Source organism: Hyperolius riggenbachi, chromosome 1 (genome assembly GCF_040937935.1).
Source record: "Hyperolius riggenbachi isolate aHypRig1 chromosome 1, aHypRig1.pri, whole genome shotgun sequence".
In the NCBI taxonomy this organism is placed as follows: Eukaryota; Metazoa; Chordata; class Amphibia; order Anura; family Hyperoliidae; genus Hyperolius; species Hyperolius riggenbachi.
In genome coordinates this window covers 186,800,603-186,820,503 of record NC_090646.1, presented here as the reverse complement: position 1 = coordinate 186,820,503, position 19,901 = coordinate 186,800,603, and the positions used below count along the sequence as shown (strand labels likewise).

The window sequence follows — 19,901 nt, the reverse complement described above, 5'->3', positions numbered from 1 at the left end:
TTCATCTGTTTTTAAGTAGCGCTGTTCATTTCTTTGCTATGTTTGATTTAATTCTGGTCAGCTGCTCCCACTTGTTAGTTTTTCTTTGGTGTATATGCAGAGCCTCTGTTTTGGTTCAAGGTGCGTTTGTAGTTACTGGGGGGGCTCAGCGCATCTCTGAGCTGAGGCCATTCAGAGGCGGCCTGGTGATGCGCTGATCCCACTTTTTCTGCGCAATTCCTAAATTTACTGGTAGCGCGCCCAGGCTATGCATATGCATAGGTAGGATTTAGTTAGTGTTAGGTCCCCTCCCATGGAGGAAAGACTTCTTCGACACTGGGAGGGACGAGTACCTAACAAATTGCATGCAAGCTGTTAGTGGAAACTAACATCCTCCAAGTGGTAGACAGGTTGTATGTGTGCTCATTGTGTATTTGTATCCAATGAGTGGGGTCTGCACTTTTTTGCAGGTAAGCATTCATCTGTTTTTAAGTAGCGCTGTTCATTTCTTTGCTATGTTTGATTTAATTCTGGTCAGCTGCTCCCACTTGTTAGTTTTTCTTTGGTGTATATGCAAAGCCTCTGTTTGGGTTCAAGGTGCGTTTGTAGTTACTGGGGGGCTCAGCGCATCTCTGAGCTGAGGCCATTCAGAGGCGGCCTGGTGATGCGCTGATCCCACTTTTTCTGCGCAATTCTTAAAATAAAATATGGCAGCCTCCATATCCCTCTCACCTCAGGGATACTGTAGGGGGGTCAGGGAAAAATGAGTTGAACTTACCTGGGGCTTCTAATGGTCCCCCGCAGACATCCTGTGCCCGCACAGCCACTCACCGATGCTCTGGCCCCACCTCCGGTTCACTTCTGGAATTTCAGACTTTATAGTCTGAAAACCACTGCGCCTGCATTTCCATGTCCTCGATCCCGCTGATGTCACCAGGAGTGTACTGCGCAGACACAGACCATACTGGGCCTGCGCAGTACGCTCCTGGTGACATCAGCGGGATCGAGGACGCGGCAACGCAGGCGCAGTGGTTTTCAGACTTTAAAGTCTGAAATTCCAGAAGTGAACTGGAGGCGGGGCCGGAGCATCGGTGAGTGGCTGTGCGGGCACAGGATGTCTGCGGGGGACCATTAGAAGCCCCGGGTAAGTTCAACTCATTTTCCCCTGACCCCCCCTACAGTATCCCTTTAAGGAAATAGCCATCATTGCTTATACTTACTACACAGATCAATGTCAAGCTTAACACTAGGCTCATAGTGCCACTAATTCAGATTTATCAGCCTATAGCATGCATGCTTATAAGTCAGTCATTGTGGCTCCACCAGTTACAGTGCTTTCAATATAGAAGACATTTTTAGGGAAGCTACAAGAGAGATCCCAAGCTTTACATGTGGTAACAGATCTGCATGTTTTCCACAATCAGCTGCTCCATTTACATGCAGTTATTCCAACTGTTCCTGAAGTGGCTAACCACATTGGCTTAGGTCCACAATACAAACGTGAGAGAACTTTATCTCCTTTATTTGCTCACTAATTATTTCTCTAGGACTACATGTGATAATTTGTCCTGCAGCTGGCAATGAGACGTTTTTCAACTTTATCAATCTTTTATCAATAAGCCCCTAAAGCTTATAATAAAAAATATCACTAGATCTTGCTATTAAACCAAAACCAGGGGGTTGTGAGGGGTGATTAGGGGGTGGGTCAGACTCACTGCAGTGATAGTCCATGAAGTTTACTTATATCATTTAAAAAAACAGTGCTGAAAGCTGCATGATATAAAACACAACAGTCCATCAAAGCAGCTGGTGATGTGAAATGAGTAGTTATTACTATGGTACCTTCAACACAACTGGACAACTACACAATTACTTAAGCCCTGTGAAAAATATCTTAGTCTCACATACAGGTTACCAAGCAAGGAAAACTGAGCAAGTGTGGCAGACAGCCAAAGTGTGTAAATGTGTCATCTACTCGTAATCCTCTACACACCACCCAGGAATTCTTGTCTTGCCATTTTCAGCCAAGAAAGACACAGTCACCTTTTAAATTTGTTCTATTTAAACACAATTTCCACAACTTTCTGTCAACCAGACATATGTTCTATTATATCCTCAAATCACCCTTTCACTATTGCTACATGCAAACCAGTATTATATGGCAGGCTGCACATTATGTAATATTACTTCCAGCTACATAAAATTCAATACATGTTCTATAAACATTCTAATTTTCCCTATTTACCACACACATGGATAGAGTTTAGACTTTATTTTGATTTTAATAAGACCATTAAAGAGGTCATCTGTGTCTGGAAAACTCATCTTTTTTCTTCTATGCTTTTATTACTTTACACCTCTCCCGATTTTCACCAAAGTGATTTCCAAATATCAGTACAAATTCAGAATATCCAGTGGAGCCGGTGTAGTTAAAACTACGCATCACATCTAAAGAGGAACTGTAGTGAAAATAATGAATAAAATTGCTTATTGTTTACAATTTTCATTATAAGTTAGTCACTATTTGCCCATTGTAAAATATTTCCTCTCCCCGATTTAAATTCTGAAATTTGTCACTGGCGGTGACATCTTTAGTTCTGCCAGGTGATCTGTACAGAATGCTTGTTACTGAGAGTTCTAAGCACAGACGGAGATATTACTTGCTTGGCAGTTGGGAAAATATGTTATTTCTCACAATGCAACAAGGTTCACAGATAGCTAATTGTCAGCTCCATGGTCATGACATCCCACTGTGGGAGGGGTTTTACCATAATATCAGCCACACAGACACAAGAAAAGGTAAAGATTTCTCATAGGAAATGGGGCATCAGGTACTGATTGAAATGACGTTCAATTCTAGGTTAAAGTTCCTCTTTAAGCAGCCAAAAGTGTGGCGTACAGTAGTTTTAACTACGGACGGCCCCTAAGTGGTTAAAGTTTCAAATAGCTTAAAAATATCTCACTGGTCTGACTAAAGGTGGACATAATCAACCAATCAATACCAAATTGGTTGATTTTGCACCTTTATCAATAAAATGTATTGATTGTATAGAAAATAAATTTGATAGAGAACGATAGAATTTTCTGAATGTTTTAATACATATCTCATAAAATGTGTTGGAATATATATATATATATATATATATATATATATATAACAAGACCAAAAAAAAAACAAAAACGTTTTTATAATTTTTTTTTTTTACATTTTCAAAAAAACTGATCATAAGTGTATGGCATATTGGTTCAATCTTTCAGATCAAGCAGAAAAAAAGTAGATCCTAAGTCATGGTTCGAAAACTTACACCTGCTAAGCAGTGATAGAAACTGCCAACTGAGGAACAGGATCAATGGGTAGAGTTTGAAAACTAGATTTAGGACCATTTGTTCATAAACAGTTACCAAAGTTGTTGTAATAACGGGTAGTTCAGTCTATAGGACAGTACATATCAAGACAGGTGGTATTGATTCCAACAAATAATGAGGTTAAACGTCAAGACAATGGCCTCAATTCACTAAGCTTATCTCCTGTCTTTAATAACTCTTCTAGAGTTGTTAGGATGGTGATAAGGCTTGTAGTATTTAGGAAACATTTTACCTTAGGCAAACCTAAAGTTAACTCTTCTGTCTTTAAGTTAAGTCTTTAATCCTTAAAATAACCCCAGAGTAAAAGACAGGCTGTTCATTAACTGCGTGTGAGAATAACTACAGAGGAGGTAACAACTACAGAGGAGGTAAATTAACTACAGAAGAGGTAACGTAAGGAATGAAGAGATAAGATAACTCTCTTACTGTGTGGAGGTAAGTTTTCTCTTGCCTTATCTCCAGCATGATCTTAGTGAATTGAGGCCAATATCTCGTCTTGTACAGCCTAAGAAGAAGGTGAGCATTGCAAATACATACTGCATTAACATATGTAAATTTCCAGAATTGGTTTGCATACTCTGCACACATACTTACCACCTGCATGGCTGAGCTTCTTGGAGGATGTGGCTCTATTAACAGTTGTGAGGGAGTCTGTCCAAAACTTCGAATCTGAGCCTCAACACCCTAAAACATGGGAAATGTAGATTCATTAGAACTTGTTCAAAATAGAAAGATTCCCAGTCTGGACTGGTGTAATACCCAAACCGATCTTATAATGATGACGCCAAATTCTACACTTGGCACTGTCATTTGTGGTGAAGTCATTTTTTAAAAGTATGCATGATCTTTCCATGAGAAACTATCCATTCGTGCTGCTATGTGATATTAAGCAGAAACAGGCTGTGATATTGCAATCAGAAATCATGTTTTGCCTGGATTGGTGATTATTAGCTCAAATATGCACAGCCTGACTTATAGATAAACTTCAGCACAGAGGTAAAACAAAACAACTTTATTTTACACTTAGACTGCAGTCAGACTACAATATGGAACTTTAAAGTGCAACTCTAGGCACTAATGTTTTCCCAGTCCTATACAGGCACTCAGTGATACATCTTGTTTTTATTGGCAGATATGCTGCTTCAGTAGCTCAATAAATCACTCTAAAGGACCAAGGCAGAAGGCAGTACATCAGCAATTTCTTACAGCACAGACATTCAGGGCATTATTATTATTATTTATATACATAGAGCCAACACCTTCCATAGCGCTGTACATAGTACAAAACCAATATTTGGGAACATATATAAATGAGGTCAAGACACTGTACAGTCATGGCATCCAGTAATACAAGTAAAATACACATGCATGCATAATTAATGTGTGGATTGAGATATTACTAGAGTTGGTAAAACCACAGCAAAATAAGAAATAATAGGAGGAGGTCCCTGCCCTTACAAGCTTACAATCTAGAGGGTAGTGGGGTGGTAACAATAGGGAAGGAGACACAGGGGTTAGTGGATGAGGCAATGAACTTCCTATGCTACCTATACAGTAGCAACTTATATGTGTGTCTGAAAAGATGCATGAAAATATGCATATACTAAATCAATGAGCCTTGGTATATTTCCTTGGACTATTTTCCGAAGGCACTAATCACTGTAACTATACCAGGTATAGTCCTTAATCACACCATCCAATAGGTGCACATGGATTTATATAAACAAATAGGATGTTTATTAACGTCTATATTGCAGGAAGTGGATAAATGTATGTCCCTTACTTCAATTTTTAAAAATAAAAAAGGAAAATACCTGCTGCACGAAATCAGTCTCCTCTACTTGTCTGTTTACTTTCCCCTAGTCCCTCTGAATCACTACGCTTTAGCATATTGACATGTAGAAGGGAGAATGATGGCTCTGACAGCTAAAACCATGCGTTCATATTGACAGATAGCACATCAGTTTCTAAAAGGAAACATTGCTTCAGACTTCCTGCATTGGGTTTGTACTATGATAGTGGCAGACTGTGACTATGGTAAGGATCAGATTGTGAGCTCCTCTCAAAAACAGAGAAATAAAAATAATCTCTGCAGAAGATGTCAGCACCATAAAAAACACAATTATAGCAACTAGCTGTTAAAACCAGTTACTAGAGCTAGCAACCAGGAGATATAACTAGAAACCCAATTTAAATGTATTAACGTCTAGTTACAGCAACTCAATTAGCAGGACCAGTCACCAGTGTCATGGTTCTTGATGATGTCATCAGGGTATTAAAAAGTAATTTGGGGTATCTAAAGGTTTATTTTTAAGTTTGATGAGAACCTAATTAGAAGAGTGTAAGGAATTGTGCATGAATGATTTTAAATGAGCCCAGAGATCCCCCTTAAAGCAGTTAAGCAGAACTTTAAATTAAATATGAGAAATGTTGGTTCTGTTGATTTGGCTTCCTTGAATATATTATGCTTAGCACTCGTTGTCACTGATAGAGCCTGAAACTATTGTATAATCTGGAAGTTTGTGTAACAGGACAGTCCTCACAGCTAAGTCAGTAGTGAGAGAAAGCCTGAAGCACACTGCACATATGGAGGCAGTTAAGGCAACTACATAGGTTATTTTTCCTTTACAGACACAATCTCTAAATTACTTTTTTTTTCCCCCAAGTCCATGCCTGTCTCATAGAACTATGGTTGTGAATTGAGAAATAAAAACAGGCCGACTATAACAGGAAAGGGCAAGATGTTGTGAATAAGCATTTTATAGGCAGTCTAATCCATAAAAGCTCTGCAACCCCTCATATATTAAAATAGCCATTAAATAGTAAAATTTCTAATATGAGCTACAACAATAAAATGCTTAATTAACCTGCTAACTCATGACTTTTCAGAGGGAGTTGAGTTGCATAGAATAAGACCACATGTACAGTTAAGTAACTAATGCCAAAACAGAACCCACTAATGAGCCATTGTCTTTAAACCACCAAGTGAGAGACATAAAAATTAATTTGCTAGTACTTACTCTGAACTGACTTACGTGCAAGGCAATTAACACAACATATGTCTAAATCATACAGCTTACTATACCAACACAAATTAAATCATAAGTGCCTCAAACCTACAGAAATGTATTTACACATATATGGATGTTCTCTACAGAAAACAACATTTATGCTGTTAGCCAGACAGTTCAAGGAAGCTACGTCACAAAAGGGAAGAAACAAATGGCCTACCAGCCAAAACTTCAGGTCTATAATTTACACCAATACTTTAAGGCCTAGTTCACATTATAAATCGCTAGCGCAATTGCAAGCACTAAGCGCTTTTGTGAGCGCTTTTGAAATCTATTTTCCCTTCGCTTTCAGAGCGACTTGCGCTTTGTTAAGCTCTTTTCTAAGCGCTTTTGTCTGCCGATTTCTTTTTCTTCCTGACAACACTCAGGAAGTAAACTCTTTGACCGAGAACTGAATAAATACAATGTATGTACTTTTGAAAGCACTGGGCAAATCTCTTTTCAAAGCGCTTTTTTAAGCACTTTGCAATTTCCCTATACTTTGTATTAAAGTGCAAATGCTCTGGAAATGGTGCAGGAGCTCCGTTTGTGATTGAGAAGAAAGCTCATCTCGTGAGAACACTCACATAGAGCAAAATTGCAGGAGTGCTTTAAGCCCTGATAAAATCCCAGACTGAGCATTCAGTCTGGCTTTGCTCAGGAATCATTATAGCTGAGTCATTATAGCAGAGCCAGAAGGGTGCAGGCTTGGGCTTGAAAAGACATCAGAGAAGACAGACTCGGCTATATTGATTCCTGAGCAAAGCCAGACTGAATGCTCGGTCAGGGATTGTGTCAGGGCTGATTAGAAGCAGGCTGAGCAGGGAAGCATGAAACATAGCAGGGTAGGTGTTTTCTCGAATGTTCCCACTGATACATATGGTAAAATACATGAGGGTGCTTCGTCTCTGGTTCACTTTAAAGAGAATCAGAAGCGATGTTGGATTGTTTTAAAGATACATTTTTCAAAACTGTAATTTATGCTATTCTTAATGTAACTCTTACCTCTGCTCTGATGCCCGCCGTTTGTCTGCTATCCAGTTGATAAACTACGGTACTTGCTGTATTAAGATGGCCGCAACACCTGAATAACATCTGGGTCACGGCCAATCCTTCTGTGCAACCACCTGCGCGGCCCCACTCTTGTGCGCATGCACCGCACATCACATCATGCAACTCAGCTCCTATGAATATATGTGCATGGAGTTCAGGAGGGTTGCGCACATGCAAGGCAGATGAGGGGCAGCATAATTATCAAAAGGGGCAAAGAAGGGCGGGGATAGGTGGAAAGAGGAAGCGATTAACTGGAGAAGAGTCAGAGCTACTATAAACAGCTCTGCCTCTTCTGGGTAGCACAATCGGCGACCTGGTGGGTAGTGGAAACTAATAGGCACATTTCTGGGGACATAGATACTCGTTCTTCAGCAGGGATGCGGCAAAACACTTAGCAGGTTACTGCTGAAGAGGAACCCAGTCTAAAAAAAGAAAAAAAAAATCTCTTCAGAGTCTCTTTAAAGGTGGCCATACATGGTACAATTTTTCTTTTTTTTTTTTGATTAGATAATTTAGTTTGATTATTCCGTTAGACGGATAATCGTTCAAATTTCTTGATCGAAAAAAAAATATTTTCAACTTTAATTCGATTCGATCATTTAGCTCGAATAAACGGGTAAAATCGAACGTTTTGATTGTATCGTGTATGGGCACCATAAAGCTGATGAAAGGCCTTAAGTTTAGTATATGCATTACAAACAGCAGCGCTGAGAAAAATGGGTGTACAATTAAATACAAATTCTGAGTTGTCTATGCTTTCAGGTTCTGGGAAGCTTATTTTGGACTGACTATAATATTGAAGAAATGATTTGCGGTAATACAGGAAAAAATGTATCTGAAAAAAAATTAAATAGGTTTTCTCCGGTGCCTAAGCAAGATACAGTTAAAAACAGACCTGCCTTCTTGTCTGTTACGTCTGTTGAGAGGACTGAAATATAATCCTGACTGCCAATCTGAGACAAACCAGCTAGTCAAAGCAGACACAAGCAACAGAAACAAATGTCACTCAATAGCATTTAGAGGCAATGAAGTTCATGGATAATTTCAAACAGTATCTATGTCTGATGTGCTTGTGAAAAGCACCTACTGCTCTGCCTACTGAACACAATATGATGCCGCAAATGAGGAAACGGTCATGCAGTGCTAACTAGAAGAAAAGGTGATCCGTAAAAAAAATTCCAAATAAAGGTTCAGCACCATTTTGTCTTAAATTTTTTTTAATTTATTAAAATACTTCATAGGATGATGCATAAAAATACTTCTGTTGTACCAGCAAGTGGAAATAAAGCATGCACAATTACATTTCACCAGCATGTGGTACATTGTGATAAAGTTTAAAGGGACCCGGATAGGTAAAAAAAAAACATGACATTTGGACTTACCTGAGGCTTCCTCTAGCCCCAGGGTAGCCTGCAAAGTCCCCCAGCATCCTTTTATGCTCGCTCTTGGTCCCCCGGCTCCAGTAATCAGAGGGCCCCCACTGTGTGCCAGTCGCATCATCACGCTGGTCGACGTAAGCATCTTGCGCATATGTGGTTCAGTCTTTAGAGAATCACGCATGCGCTGGATGCTTTCGGCGACCGGGGTAATGACGTGCAGCAGGAGTCCGCATATGCAACTTCACTATAAGTTGCAGTATACTGAAGCAGTTTGCAGGATCAAGAGTGAGCAGAAGAGGATGCCGGGTGGACCTGGCAAGTTCCGAGGGGGAATAACTGGAGGAAGCCCCGGGTAAGTCCAATTTTTTTTTTATTTTCACCACATAGTGTCCCTATTAAATGGCACAGGATAGCGCTAATAGAATATCAGTAAATTTACAGAAATTCTACTACTTCATTGACATCGTAAAATATCAATAGTATACATCAATATTTTACTATGACCTAACCTCTCCCTACTCACACACAGAACCCTCCCGATGGTGCTCATTTGAAATTGTCTCACATGCTTGTAAGATGCAAAACTGTATGCTTACTGTAATTTGTACGCATTCATAAAATGACTATATTTTATTTTTTACAATGAAGCGTATCAAACTTTTTCATGACACACTAAGTGATGCCAACTCTTATTTGGACATGGATTGACAACTAGTTTGGAAGGATCTAGGCATACTGGTTCAATAGTTACTGCTAACAGTAGATGGTAAAATGCATACTTTCTGGGAAACGATCCAGAATGTGCACAGTATAAATGGGCATTGAGCGTCTTTGTTTTGCTTTCATGGTCTACCAAGTATGACAACCATGTAGATGTAGGTATACATAAAGGTATATACTCAAAAGCATATGTAAATGTTACAAGTATAAACATATACACAGTATATGCATTTGTTTTTTAGTAATGTCACCAGCAATAGTTGTAAAACACGCAGATATCATTTATTTCTACTTTCTGTTAAATTCATAACAAAGATCAGTCAAGCACCTGCAGAACAAAACTGTGTAGCATATTTCCTACAGCATTTAGCTAATGTTAACAATGCTATAAAGACAGATGTTGTTTATACACAGACTATAGATTAATGGCCCAGCAGTGTTCTGGAGTTGTGTTGGGATTTAAATAAACCTTTAGCTTCTAATGTGAAAAATCATTTAGAGGGGAAAAAAAAGTCTGTCATAAAACACTACATAGGATGTTGCTTAAATGTAAAAATCAGGCAGAAAATTATAACATAAATAAAAAGAAATAAAAATAAAAAAAAAAAAGTGTCATTTACAGGGCACGATCCATTTCACTTTTCCTCTTAGGAGATACTTTATCATCTTTTTATAATACCTTTTCAGCGCTCTCAAATTGAAAAAGTACCAAAAAAAATAGGTGAAAAAGTACTGTCTTTCTTGCTTGCGGGTGGCTTTAAAAGCATTTTATTGTTAAAGAGACTCTGTAACAACAAAAACCTCCCCTGGGGGGTACTCACCTCGGGTGGGGGAAGCCTCCGGATCCTAATGAGGCTTCCCACGCCGTCCTCTGTCCCACGGGGGTCTCGCCGCAGCCCTCCGAACAGCCGGCGACTGTGCCGACTGTCAGTTCAATATTTACCTTTGCTGGCTCCAGCGGGGGCGCTGTGGCGACTTTCGGCACGGAAATAGACGGAAATACCCGATCTCCGTCGGGTCCGCTCTACTGCGCAGGCGCCGGAAACTTGCGCCTGCGCAGTAGAGCAGACCCGACGGCGATCGGGTATTTCCGCCTACTTCGGCGCCGAGAGGCATCAGAGCGCCTGCGCAGGAGCCAGGAAGGTAAATAATGACGTCACCGCTGCCCGGACTGCACGGAGGGCTACAGCGAGACCCCCGAGGGACGCAGGACGGCGTGGGAAGCCTCATTAGGATCCTGAGGCTTCCCCCACCCGAGGTGAGTACCCCCCAGGGGCCGTTTTGGCGTTACAGTTCCTCTTTAAGATGTGAAAATACGGCCTAGGAGAAAACTTAGGAGAAAAAGTGAATTGGATCAGGCCCATAAGGCTTGATGAACGTAGCAGCAGTTATATTGCAGTGCACAGACAGCACACGGCAATAGTACCCTTCAGGGGCGTTTCTAGGGTCCTTGGAGATCAGTGGCACCTGTGGGCACCAGGCGGGGAGGTACATGCGGCGCGCGCAGCGGCAAAAAATGGGCGTGGCCATGCGGTGAGTGGGCGTGGCCATGGGTGGGGCCAAATGTACATGAACTTAGCAGCGGTGTAAGCTACGGATAACGGGCCTGCCCATCGAAGTATTGGACGGAGCCCCCTGTCCTTTATTTCGATCATTTACAATCAGTATAGGCATAGATCAAAGATGTATACGCACATACAATTTTGATTGGTCAATCACTGACCCCCAATTTCCCACCCCCGTGCAGTAAGTGGGCCAACAGACAATGAATTTTATGAACAGAGCTAAAATTGGCTAATCAAAATTGTATGTGTGTACCAGGCTTTACAGCTAATACTGTACATACTGAAAGTAGCAGGGATCAGCATACAATACAGCTCGTTTACAATCAATAAAGGCACAGAGTAACACCTTACACTGTACACACTGGAGGTAAATCAGCACACAGTGCAAGCACTAGAGAACAGCGTATACTGTACATACTGTAGGCAGCAGAATTCAGCACACTGCAGCTTGCGTGCCAAAAATATGACGATCACGTTGTGCGGCGTGCTTATCGCGCCGCACCAAAAAATGGGTGGGCCATGGACCAGAATATAGGTGTGGTAACGGGTGGAGACAAATTTACATGAACCTAGCAATGGTGGGACATCAGATTAGGACAGTGGTGGCGAACCTTTTGGAGGCCGAGTGCCCAAACTGCAACCCAAAAGTCACTTACCGGTATCTATCGCAAAGTGGCAACAGCAATTTAAACTAAATACTGTACAAACGTTTTAACTCATACATGAACATTATGGAAAATCCAAGTTGAAAATAAACTGTGAAGATAAACAATTTCATCCATCCTACTCCTGAAAAATGTATTCAATTTTTTAGAACCTCCCAGTTTTATTTTCTGTTTTAAAACGCTAAAAAAGTAGGTTTAATGCTATTGTCTCATATGATAAGGATTCAGCTTTTCCCATAGTCTCGCAGTTAGCAATCATGTGACCCCCAACAAGACATATTCAGCAATCATGAGGCCCCCAACAAATCAGGAGGCCCCCAACAAGACAAATTCAGCAATCATGAGGCCTCCAACAAATCATGAGGCCCCCAACAAGACAAATTCAGCAATCATGAGGCCCCCAACAAGACAAATTCAGCAATCATGAGGCCCCCAACAAATCATGAGGCCCCCAACAAGACAAATTCAGCAATCATGAGGCCCCCAACAAATCATAAGGCTCCCAACAAGACACATTCAGCAGTCATGAGGCACATAAATAGACAGCATTTCACATAAATAGGCAGAATGCCCCCTTAATATGGTAGCCCCCCCAAGTTAGGTAGTGAGTGACAGGGACCCCCAGGTTAGCTAGTGAGTGACAGGCGCCTCCAGTTAGGTAGTGAGTGACAGGGACCCCGATAGTGAGTGACAGGGAGCACCTTTAGGTAGTGAGTGAGTGCCAGGGAGCCCCTTTAGGCAGTGAGTGAGTGACAGGAAGCCCCTTTAGGCAGTGAGTGAGTGCCAGGGAGCCCCTTTAGGCAGTGAGTGAGTGATAGGAAGCCCCTTTAGGCAGTGAGTGAGTGACAGGGAGCCCCTTTAGGGAGTGAGTGAGTGACAGGGAGCCCCTTTAGGGAGTGAGTGAGTGAGTGACAGGGAGGCCCTTTAGGGAGTGAGTGACAGGGAGGCCCTTTAGGGAGTGCGTGCCAGGGAGCCCCTTTAGGGAGTGAGTGAGTGACAGGGAGGCCCTTTAGGGAGTGAGTGAGTGACAGGGAGGCCCTTTAGGGAGTGAGTGCGTGCCAGGGAGCCCCTTTAGGGAGTGAGTGCGTGCCAGGGAGCCCCTTTAGGGAGTGGGTGCGTGCCAGGGAGCCCCTTTAGGGAGTGGGTGCGTGCCAGGGAGCCCCTTTAGGGAGTGAGTGAGTGACAGGGAGCCCCTTTAGGGAGTGAGTGCGTGCCAGGGAGCCCCTTTAGGGAGTGAGTGCGTGCCAGGGAGCCCCTTTAGGGAGTGGGTGCGTGCCAGGGAGCCCCTTTAGGGAGTGAGTGACAGGGAGCCCCTTTAGGGAGTGAGTGAGTGCCAGGGAGCCCCTTTAGGAAGTGAGTGAGTGCCAGGGAGCCCCTTTAGGGAGTGAGTGCGTGCCAGGGAGCCCCTTTAGGGAGTGAGTGAGTGACAGGGAGGCCCTTTAGGGAGTGGGTGCGTGCCAGGGAGCCCCTTTAGGGAGTGGGTGCGTGCCAGGGAGCCCCTTTAGGGAGTGGGTGCGTGCCAGGGAGCCCCTTTAGGGAGTGGGTGCGTGCCAGGGAGCCCCTTTAGGGAGTGGGTGCGTACCAGGGAGCCCCTTTAGGGAGTGAGTGAGTGACAGGGAGCCCCTTTAGGGAGTGAGTGCGTGCCAGGGAGCCCCTTTAGGGAGTGGGTGCGTGCCAGGAAGCCCCTTTAGGGAGTGAGTGAGTGCCAGGGAGCCCCTTTAGGGAGTGAGTGAGTGCCAGGGAGCCCCTTTAGGGAGTGAGTGCGTGCCAGGGAGCCCCTTTAGGGAGTGAGTGAGTGCCAGGGAGCCCCTTTAGGGAGTGAGTGCCAGGGGAGCCCCTTTAGGGAGTGAGTGAGTGACAGGTAGCCCCTTTAGGCAGTGAGTGAGTGACAGGGAGCCCCTTTAGGGAGTGAGTGAGTGAGTGAGTGACAGGGAGGGCCCCCCCCCCCTCTAGCCGCCGCCGCTCCCCCCCTACCTCTCAGCAGACCTCAGGATCAGCGGCGACCCGACCAGATGTACGAGCGGGCGCTGGACGCACCCGCTCGATATGCGGAAGTGATGTCACTTCCGCATATCAGTGCGGGCGCTGGGTCCTAGCGCCCGCACGATTGGTCGCGGGCTCGCCGCCTGATCCTGAGGTCTGAGACTGTCAGTGACGCGGCGGCTGGAGGGAGCCGCTGAGTCTTGACAGAGGGGGCGGCCGGGCGGAGATCCGTGGCACCCCAGGAAAGATTGGGGGCACGTGCCCCCCTAAAACAGGGCTAGCGACGCCCCTGGTACCCTTACTCCTGGACACTAAGTACCATGAATTATGCTATTAGCGTGACCCCTGGTACTTGAGTAGCGCAACTGTTACTTTGGTAACTGTGTAACTAATGGCAATGCTCGTTAGTAACGTGTTACACCATAGCAACAGTCAGGCTACTCTAGTACCGCGGGTTGTGCTAATAGCGTAACTCACGGTACTTACTGGCAGAAGTAAGGGTAATCTTGCCATTCGCTTTCTGTGCACTGCAATATCACTGATGTTACGTTCATCAAACTCAGAGTGTAAAAACTATATTAGTCTAAAAACTTAAATCTGTCAATTTGTATATGGGATATTTTAAACAAAATGGCTGTTGAGGTGAAGTGTACTTGTCAGTGGCGTACCTACCATAAGGCTACATGTGCTCACAGCACTGGGTGTAGCCATGGCTAGTAGTGTCGCTGTGGTGCACAGTCACTGTGTTCTTCCATCTGAGACCTTTTTTCATAGTTTGAGCAATTTTCCGAAAAATATCAGCAGGCAGTGAAGGGGACTGTACTACTTCCAGCACTAGATGTAGCAACCCCTCCCCCTTCCTGTCCTGTGGGCAATGTGTCTCCCTGCTCTCTACACACAGCCTGCAGTGAGTGAATGTGAGTGGCAGGGTGAGTGGTGAGAATGATTGCTGTGCTGCATTAGCAGAGAGGTGGCAGGACGTGTTTAATGGTTGAGAAGTTGCCTGTCATTAGTAGCCATGTGCACTGGCTGCTGTAATACCAGAGTACCCTAGACTATTGATTATTTATCCTGATCAGAGTAATTAATCAAAAATGCATAGCAGTCTGCTGTTGCAGAAGCCAGTGATACAGGTGCTGACAGCCGACTTCTGTAGTGAGCAGAGAAGCAAGCTCCAGGCAATTTAGATTCTCTTGATTGCATGCTCGGCACCCCAACTTGTCAACACACTCACTTTTTTTTTTGGGGGGGGGGGGGGGGGGGGCACCTGGGGGATGTCTGTAAATAATCAGCACCGGGTGTCAAATTCCCCAGGTACGCTACTAGTATCTGTTATTAGAGAGTTTGAGAACACACTGCTGAACTATTGCTAAACACAAAATTATTAAACATTTAAACATTTATTAAATGCTTGCATATCTTACCAAGAGCAATAAAGAAAATATCCACCTCATTGTACTTTGGCAGGGCTCATAATCTAATATTGATACCATGGTAAGGAGATTTACAGATTGTAGAGGAAACCAGAGCACACAGATGAATATCAGGAGATCAAACTCAACATGGCTAGCATTGTTTTTGGCGAAAAACAATGCCAGCTACCATATGTCACTTTTGATTGATGTTATTTTATTAAATGTAAAGAAAAAACATCAAGGAGGAACATACCTCTCTCAGGACTGGGTCTGTTATGGAGCTGAGATTGACCGTTCCCTCATAAGTCACGTAGTAGAAGACATTTAGAGCTCGAACAGCTTCTGGACCCTGCTGCTTGTAGCCAAATAGAAGGTCAATCCACTGGTGAAGCTGGCAGGATACAAACTCGCTTTCCAAGGCCTGCAACAAAAACAGACAATGCTTAATAACAGTCCAAGTTATAGAAGGTACATTTCTCTTTCTATTTTGTATAAAATACATTTACTGTATATAAGAGGAAGAAGAGCATAAAATAAACCTATTAGTCTTAAGAGATAATGGGGTTGATTAAAAATCAAAGCATCAATCTGTGTTACCCTGTGCATAGGTTATGGCCAGCTACCACAGCTTACTGCACACCAAGTTCATTAAAACGGACTGTTCACTTACAAGTGATACAATGACTAAGCACCATCACTATGTGGTGTGGCCAGCTGAATAGATCTCCTCACTAACAGCCCGGAAGCCTACATGTAAATAGGACACGGGGTAAATTTAGGCACAGGGTAAAGCCGCTAGTAGAATATCGCATTACTGCCTATAATCTTAAACCAATACATCAGCTGGTATTGTAGATGGTTTGAGAACTGTTGCATATGCTAGATGGTGTGTTGCAATTGTTCATATGTATTAGGGTGGTGGTTAAAGGGTCTTATTTTAAGTACTTTGTACAGTATTGCACATTGGTTGTACTTTTTTTGGGGGGGGAGGGGGGCACTGATGTCACTTTAGGAGGTATAGACGCTACTGGTTGGTATATAGTATGGGTGCATGCTTGTATGTAGTTCAGTGAATCTCCCTCCAATCAGTGGGGAGGGAAGGGACGCAGGCGTGGCGCTATGAAGGAGGCGGGGGAGCCGCGAGACTGACACTGCCAATAAAAAAGCCGGCTGTGGCATGCTGTGTGACGCTAGCGCGACGTTTGATTTATGGGGGGCAAGCAGAGCGCAGGGGGGGTCTGGGGGGGGAAGCAGTATAGCAACAGAGGCTGGGTATTATATGCAGACCCAGCCTCTGTGTGCTGATAGCATTCTTAGAACCCACATCGGGTTCTCTTTAAACAGTAAATCTGACATTTTCATTATTTGTAATAATGTTTTGATTGTTGTAATAATCCTTTTAAACCCACATTGGTGTTTTAATTCTAATAAAGCTTTTACCTCCTCCTAACAGAAATTTCCCCCCTAACTACACCTAAATCTAGCCCTAATGTAAACCCTATGTCTAACACTACCTGTGCCATTTTAACATAATTTGGGCTTTGGCTATGCCTGGCACACAAATTATACATTGGGCACAGCTGTAGCTGCAATTAACACTGCGGTATGTGGCAGTTCCCAAATTACTAGGCGTGGTGTTGTGCCCAAATTACCTGCCTTACACTTGGAAACTTTCTGTAGTGCTGAATGTTAACCCCTGTGGAAAAAGCAGTATTATTACACTACAACAACAACAACAACAAATAACATTTGTAGAGCGCTTTTCTCCCATAGGACTCAAAGCGCATAAGCATGGCTCAGACCATTGTGGTACAGAGGAAGAATTTTATAAGTCCGGAAATGCCAGGCTAAACAGGTGGCTTTTCAGTCTGGATTTGAATAGCTCCAGGGTTGGTGCTGTCTTTACTGGGTGTGGCAGGGAGTTCCAAAGAGTAGGGGCAGCATGACAGAAGGCTCTATCTCCAGATTTTTTGAGGTGCACTCTGGGAGTGGCCAAGTTTATAGAACTAGCTGATCTGAGGTTGTGAGAGGTGTGGTGCAGCTTCAGCAAGTCCTTCATGTATCCCGGGCCAAGATTGTGCAGGGATTTGAATGTCAGCAGTCCAATCTTGAAGAGTATTCTCCATTCTACTGGTAGCCAGTGCAGTGAGCGAAGTATCGGTGTAATGTGACAGTGGCGAGGCTGGTTTGTTAGCAATCTGGTAGCAGCATTCTGCACTAATTGCAGGCGACGTAGGTCCTTTTTGGGGAGGCCAGCATAAAGGGCATTGCAGTAGTCCAGCCGTGATGTGATGAAGGCGTGGACTAGGGTTGGAAGATCCTCTGGGGGAATCAGATGTTTAATCTTTGCAATGTTCTTCAGATGAAAGTAGGAAGATTTAACTACAGATGAAATTTGGTTTCTGAAACTTAAATCCCCATTGATTAGTACGCCAAGGCTGCGCACAAGGTTGGAGCTGTTTATGTCCGAATTCCCAATCCTGATTGGTGTTGCTTTAGGATAGAGCTGTTTTGATGGCGAGCACTGGCTTTGGACAAAGAGGACCTCAGTTTTGTCAGCATTCAGTTTCAACCAGTTATCATTCATCCATGCCTGTAGCTCAGCTAAGCAAGAGTTTATTTTTGGAGTAGGGTCTGTTCCACCAGGTTTGAAGGACAGGTATAGCTGTGTGTCATCGGCGTAGCAGTGGTACGTCAGGCCATGTCGTTGGAGAAGTGTACCGAGTGGCAACATGTAGATTGCAAACAGCAGAGGGGATAGGATTGATCCTTGTGGCACTCCGAATTGTAGAGGTGCAGGTTTGGACATTATAGGTCCTAGGGATACTCTCTGTGTTCTGTCAGTCAGGAATGATCTGAACCACTGGAGGACTGATCCACTGATGCCACAGTACTCCTGCAGTCTGTTAAGCAGGATTTCATGGTCAACTGTATCAAAAGCCGCTGAGAGATCCAACAGGATTAGGATGGAGCATTCCCCTCTGTCCCTTGCCATGAGCAGGTTGTTGCAGACTTGGATGAGGGCTGTTTCACAGCTGTGGTGTTTCTTAAAGCCAGATTGTAGAGGGTCCAGGATGTTGCTTACTGACAGCCTGGTTTCAAGTAGCAGATAGACAGCCTTTTCAATAACTTTACCTAAGAAGGGGAGGTTGGAGACAGGTCTGTAGCTGCTCATTGCAATCCATGGAAGGTTTTTTAAGAAGGGGCTTGATGATTCCTTCTTTTAAAGAGGTAGGAAACCTCCCTGCTTGCAGAGAGCAATTTACTATTTTGTGAAATGCTGGGCCAAGCAGGCCAGGACATTTCAGCATATGTTAAGTTGGTCCAGGGTCCAGGTCGCAGGTTGTCTGGCGGAGGATGTCTGAGATCTCTTCCTCACTAATACTTTTGAAGTCAGTCCAGGGTGTTAGGTTGTTTTTGCAGCTATTTCCAGGAGTTGCATTAGTCTTGGGTGCTGTGGACTGAATGAGAGACCGAATAGAGGATACTTTGTCAACAAAGTAGCACGCAAATTTCTCACATAGCTCCTTTGAGGGAGTTATAGTAGGCTTTAGGCAGGATGGGTTACATAGTCTATCAACTGTGCGGAATAGCTGGTCTGGTCTGTTGGCGGCCTTTGCGATCTCCTGTGATAGGTAGGAGGATTTTTTCTTGGTGATCGCATTTTGGTAGCTTTCCAGGTGAGAGACAAGGGTGTGTTTATCTTTTCAATTCTGAGATTTACGCCACTTCCTTTCTAGTCTGCGCACTTCTTTCTTTAGGTCCTTTAGTGAGCTGTCAAACCACCGTGCATGGTGAAGTGGTGTAGACCGTTTAATGCGAACTGGAGCAAGGGCGTCATAGGCAGATGACACTGCATGGTTGTACATCAGGACCATGGAGTCTGGGTCTGCGCAATGATTGGTTAATGCGTCGAAGTTGAGGATATTCTGAACGTACTGGGGTGAGACATCTTTCAGAGAACGGTATTTTATGAGTTCTTTCCCTCTGTGTTTTATCGCTGGTGCTGTCAGAGAGAAGTGGATGGTGTGGTGGTCTGACCATACCACTGGGTTTATATCCATGTGTGATATCAAAAGTCCACAATGAAATATAAGATCCAGGGTGTGCCCTTTCTTGTGTGCAATTTCTCATAGTCCTCCAGGACTATGGGAAATTGGGAAAAGGGGGGGGGGGGGGGGAGTGATCCAACTCAATATACCAGTTCGCTATGGCTGCAAACAGTGCCTCGCCAGAGACTCCTACTCACATGCAAGTTGGCTCAGAAATTAACTGGACAACCCAGGTAAAAAGCAGGCTTATTGTTGTATTTGTAAACTGTATGATAATGTTGCCTAGTGCAGGTACTAAAAGTAATATATCAAATAACATTGCCTTGAGCTCCAGTATTGCAGGAACGTTCTGGGCAAATCACTAACAAAGTGAATCTGAAATGATAATTAAATAAAAAAAAAACCCAGATACATACCTAAGGAGAGGGAATGCTCTGGGTACTTACAGAGCCTTCCTGTTCCTCTCCTCATCTTCTCGTTCCCCCACAGGCTCTTCCATTTTAATCTTCCACTGGGGGTGGCTTTAGAAGTCTTCAGGAGCTCAAGTGCTCCCCAAAGATGTGCTGCTCCATGCTGCGCACACGCAAGTGCGCGAGAGAGGTTGCTCACGCGTGTGCAGTATGGAGAAAGCCCACCCAGAGCGGAAGAAAGCAGTATCTGACAGATCGGTCGGA

General features: G+C 43.8%; 1 protein-coding gene across 4 annotated transcripts in view; it reads right to left on the bottom strand.

Annotated features, from left to right (window-relative positions):
- Nucleotides 1-19,901, bottom strand: part of LRBA (LPS responsive beige-like anchor protein) — a 677,685-nt gene that overhangs the window by 97,623 nt on the left and 560,161 nt on the right. For all 4 annotated transcript variants that reach the window (XM_068279131.1, XM_068279139.1, XM_068279143.1 and 1 more), the window contains 2 exons: nucleotides 15,429-15,596; nucleotides 3,940-4,029 (listed from right to left, as the gene is read on the bottom strand). In XM_068279131.1, the coding sequence (XP_068135232.1) occupies nucleotides 3,940-4,029; nucleotides 15,429-15,596 (258 nt within the window). The remainder of the gene's footprint in view (nucleotides 1-3,939; nucleotides 4,030-15,428; nucleotides 15,597-19,901) is intronic.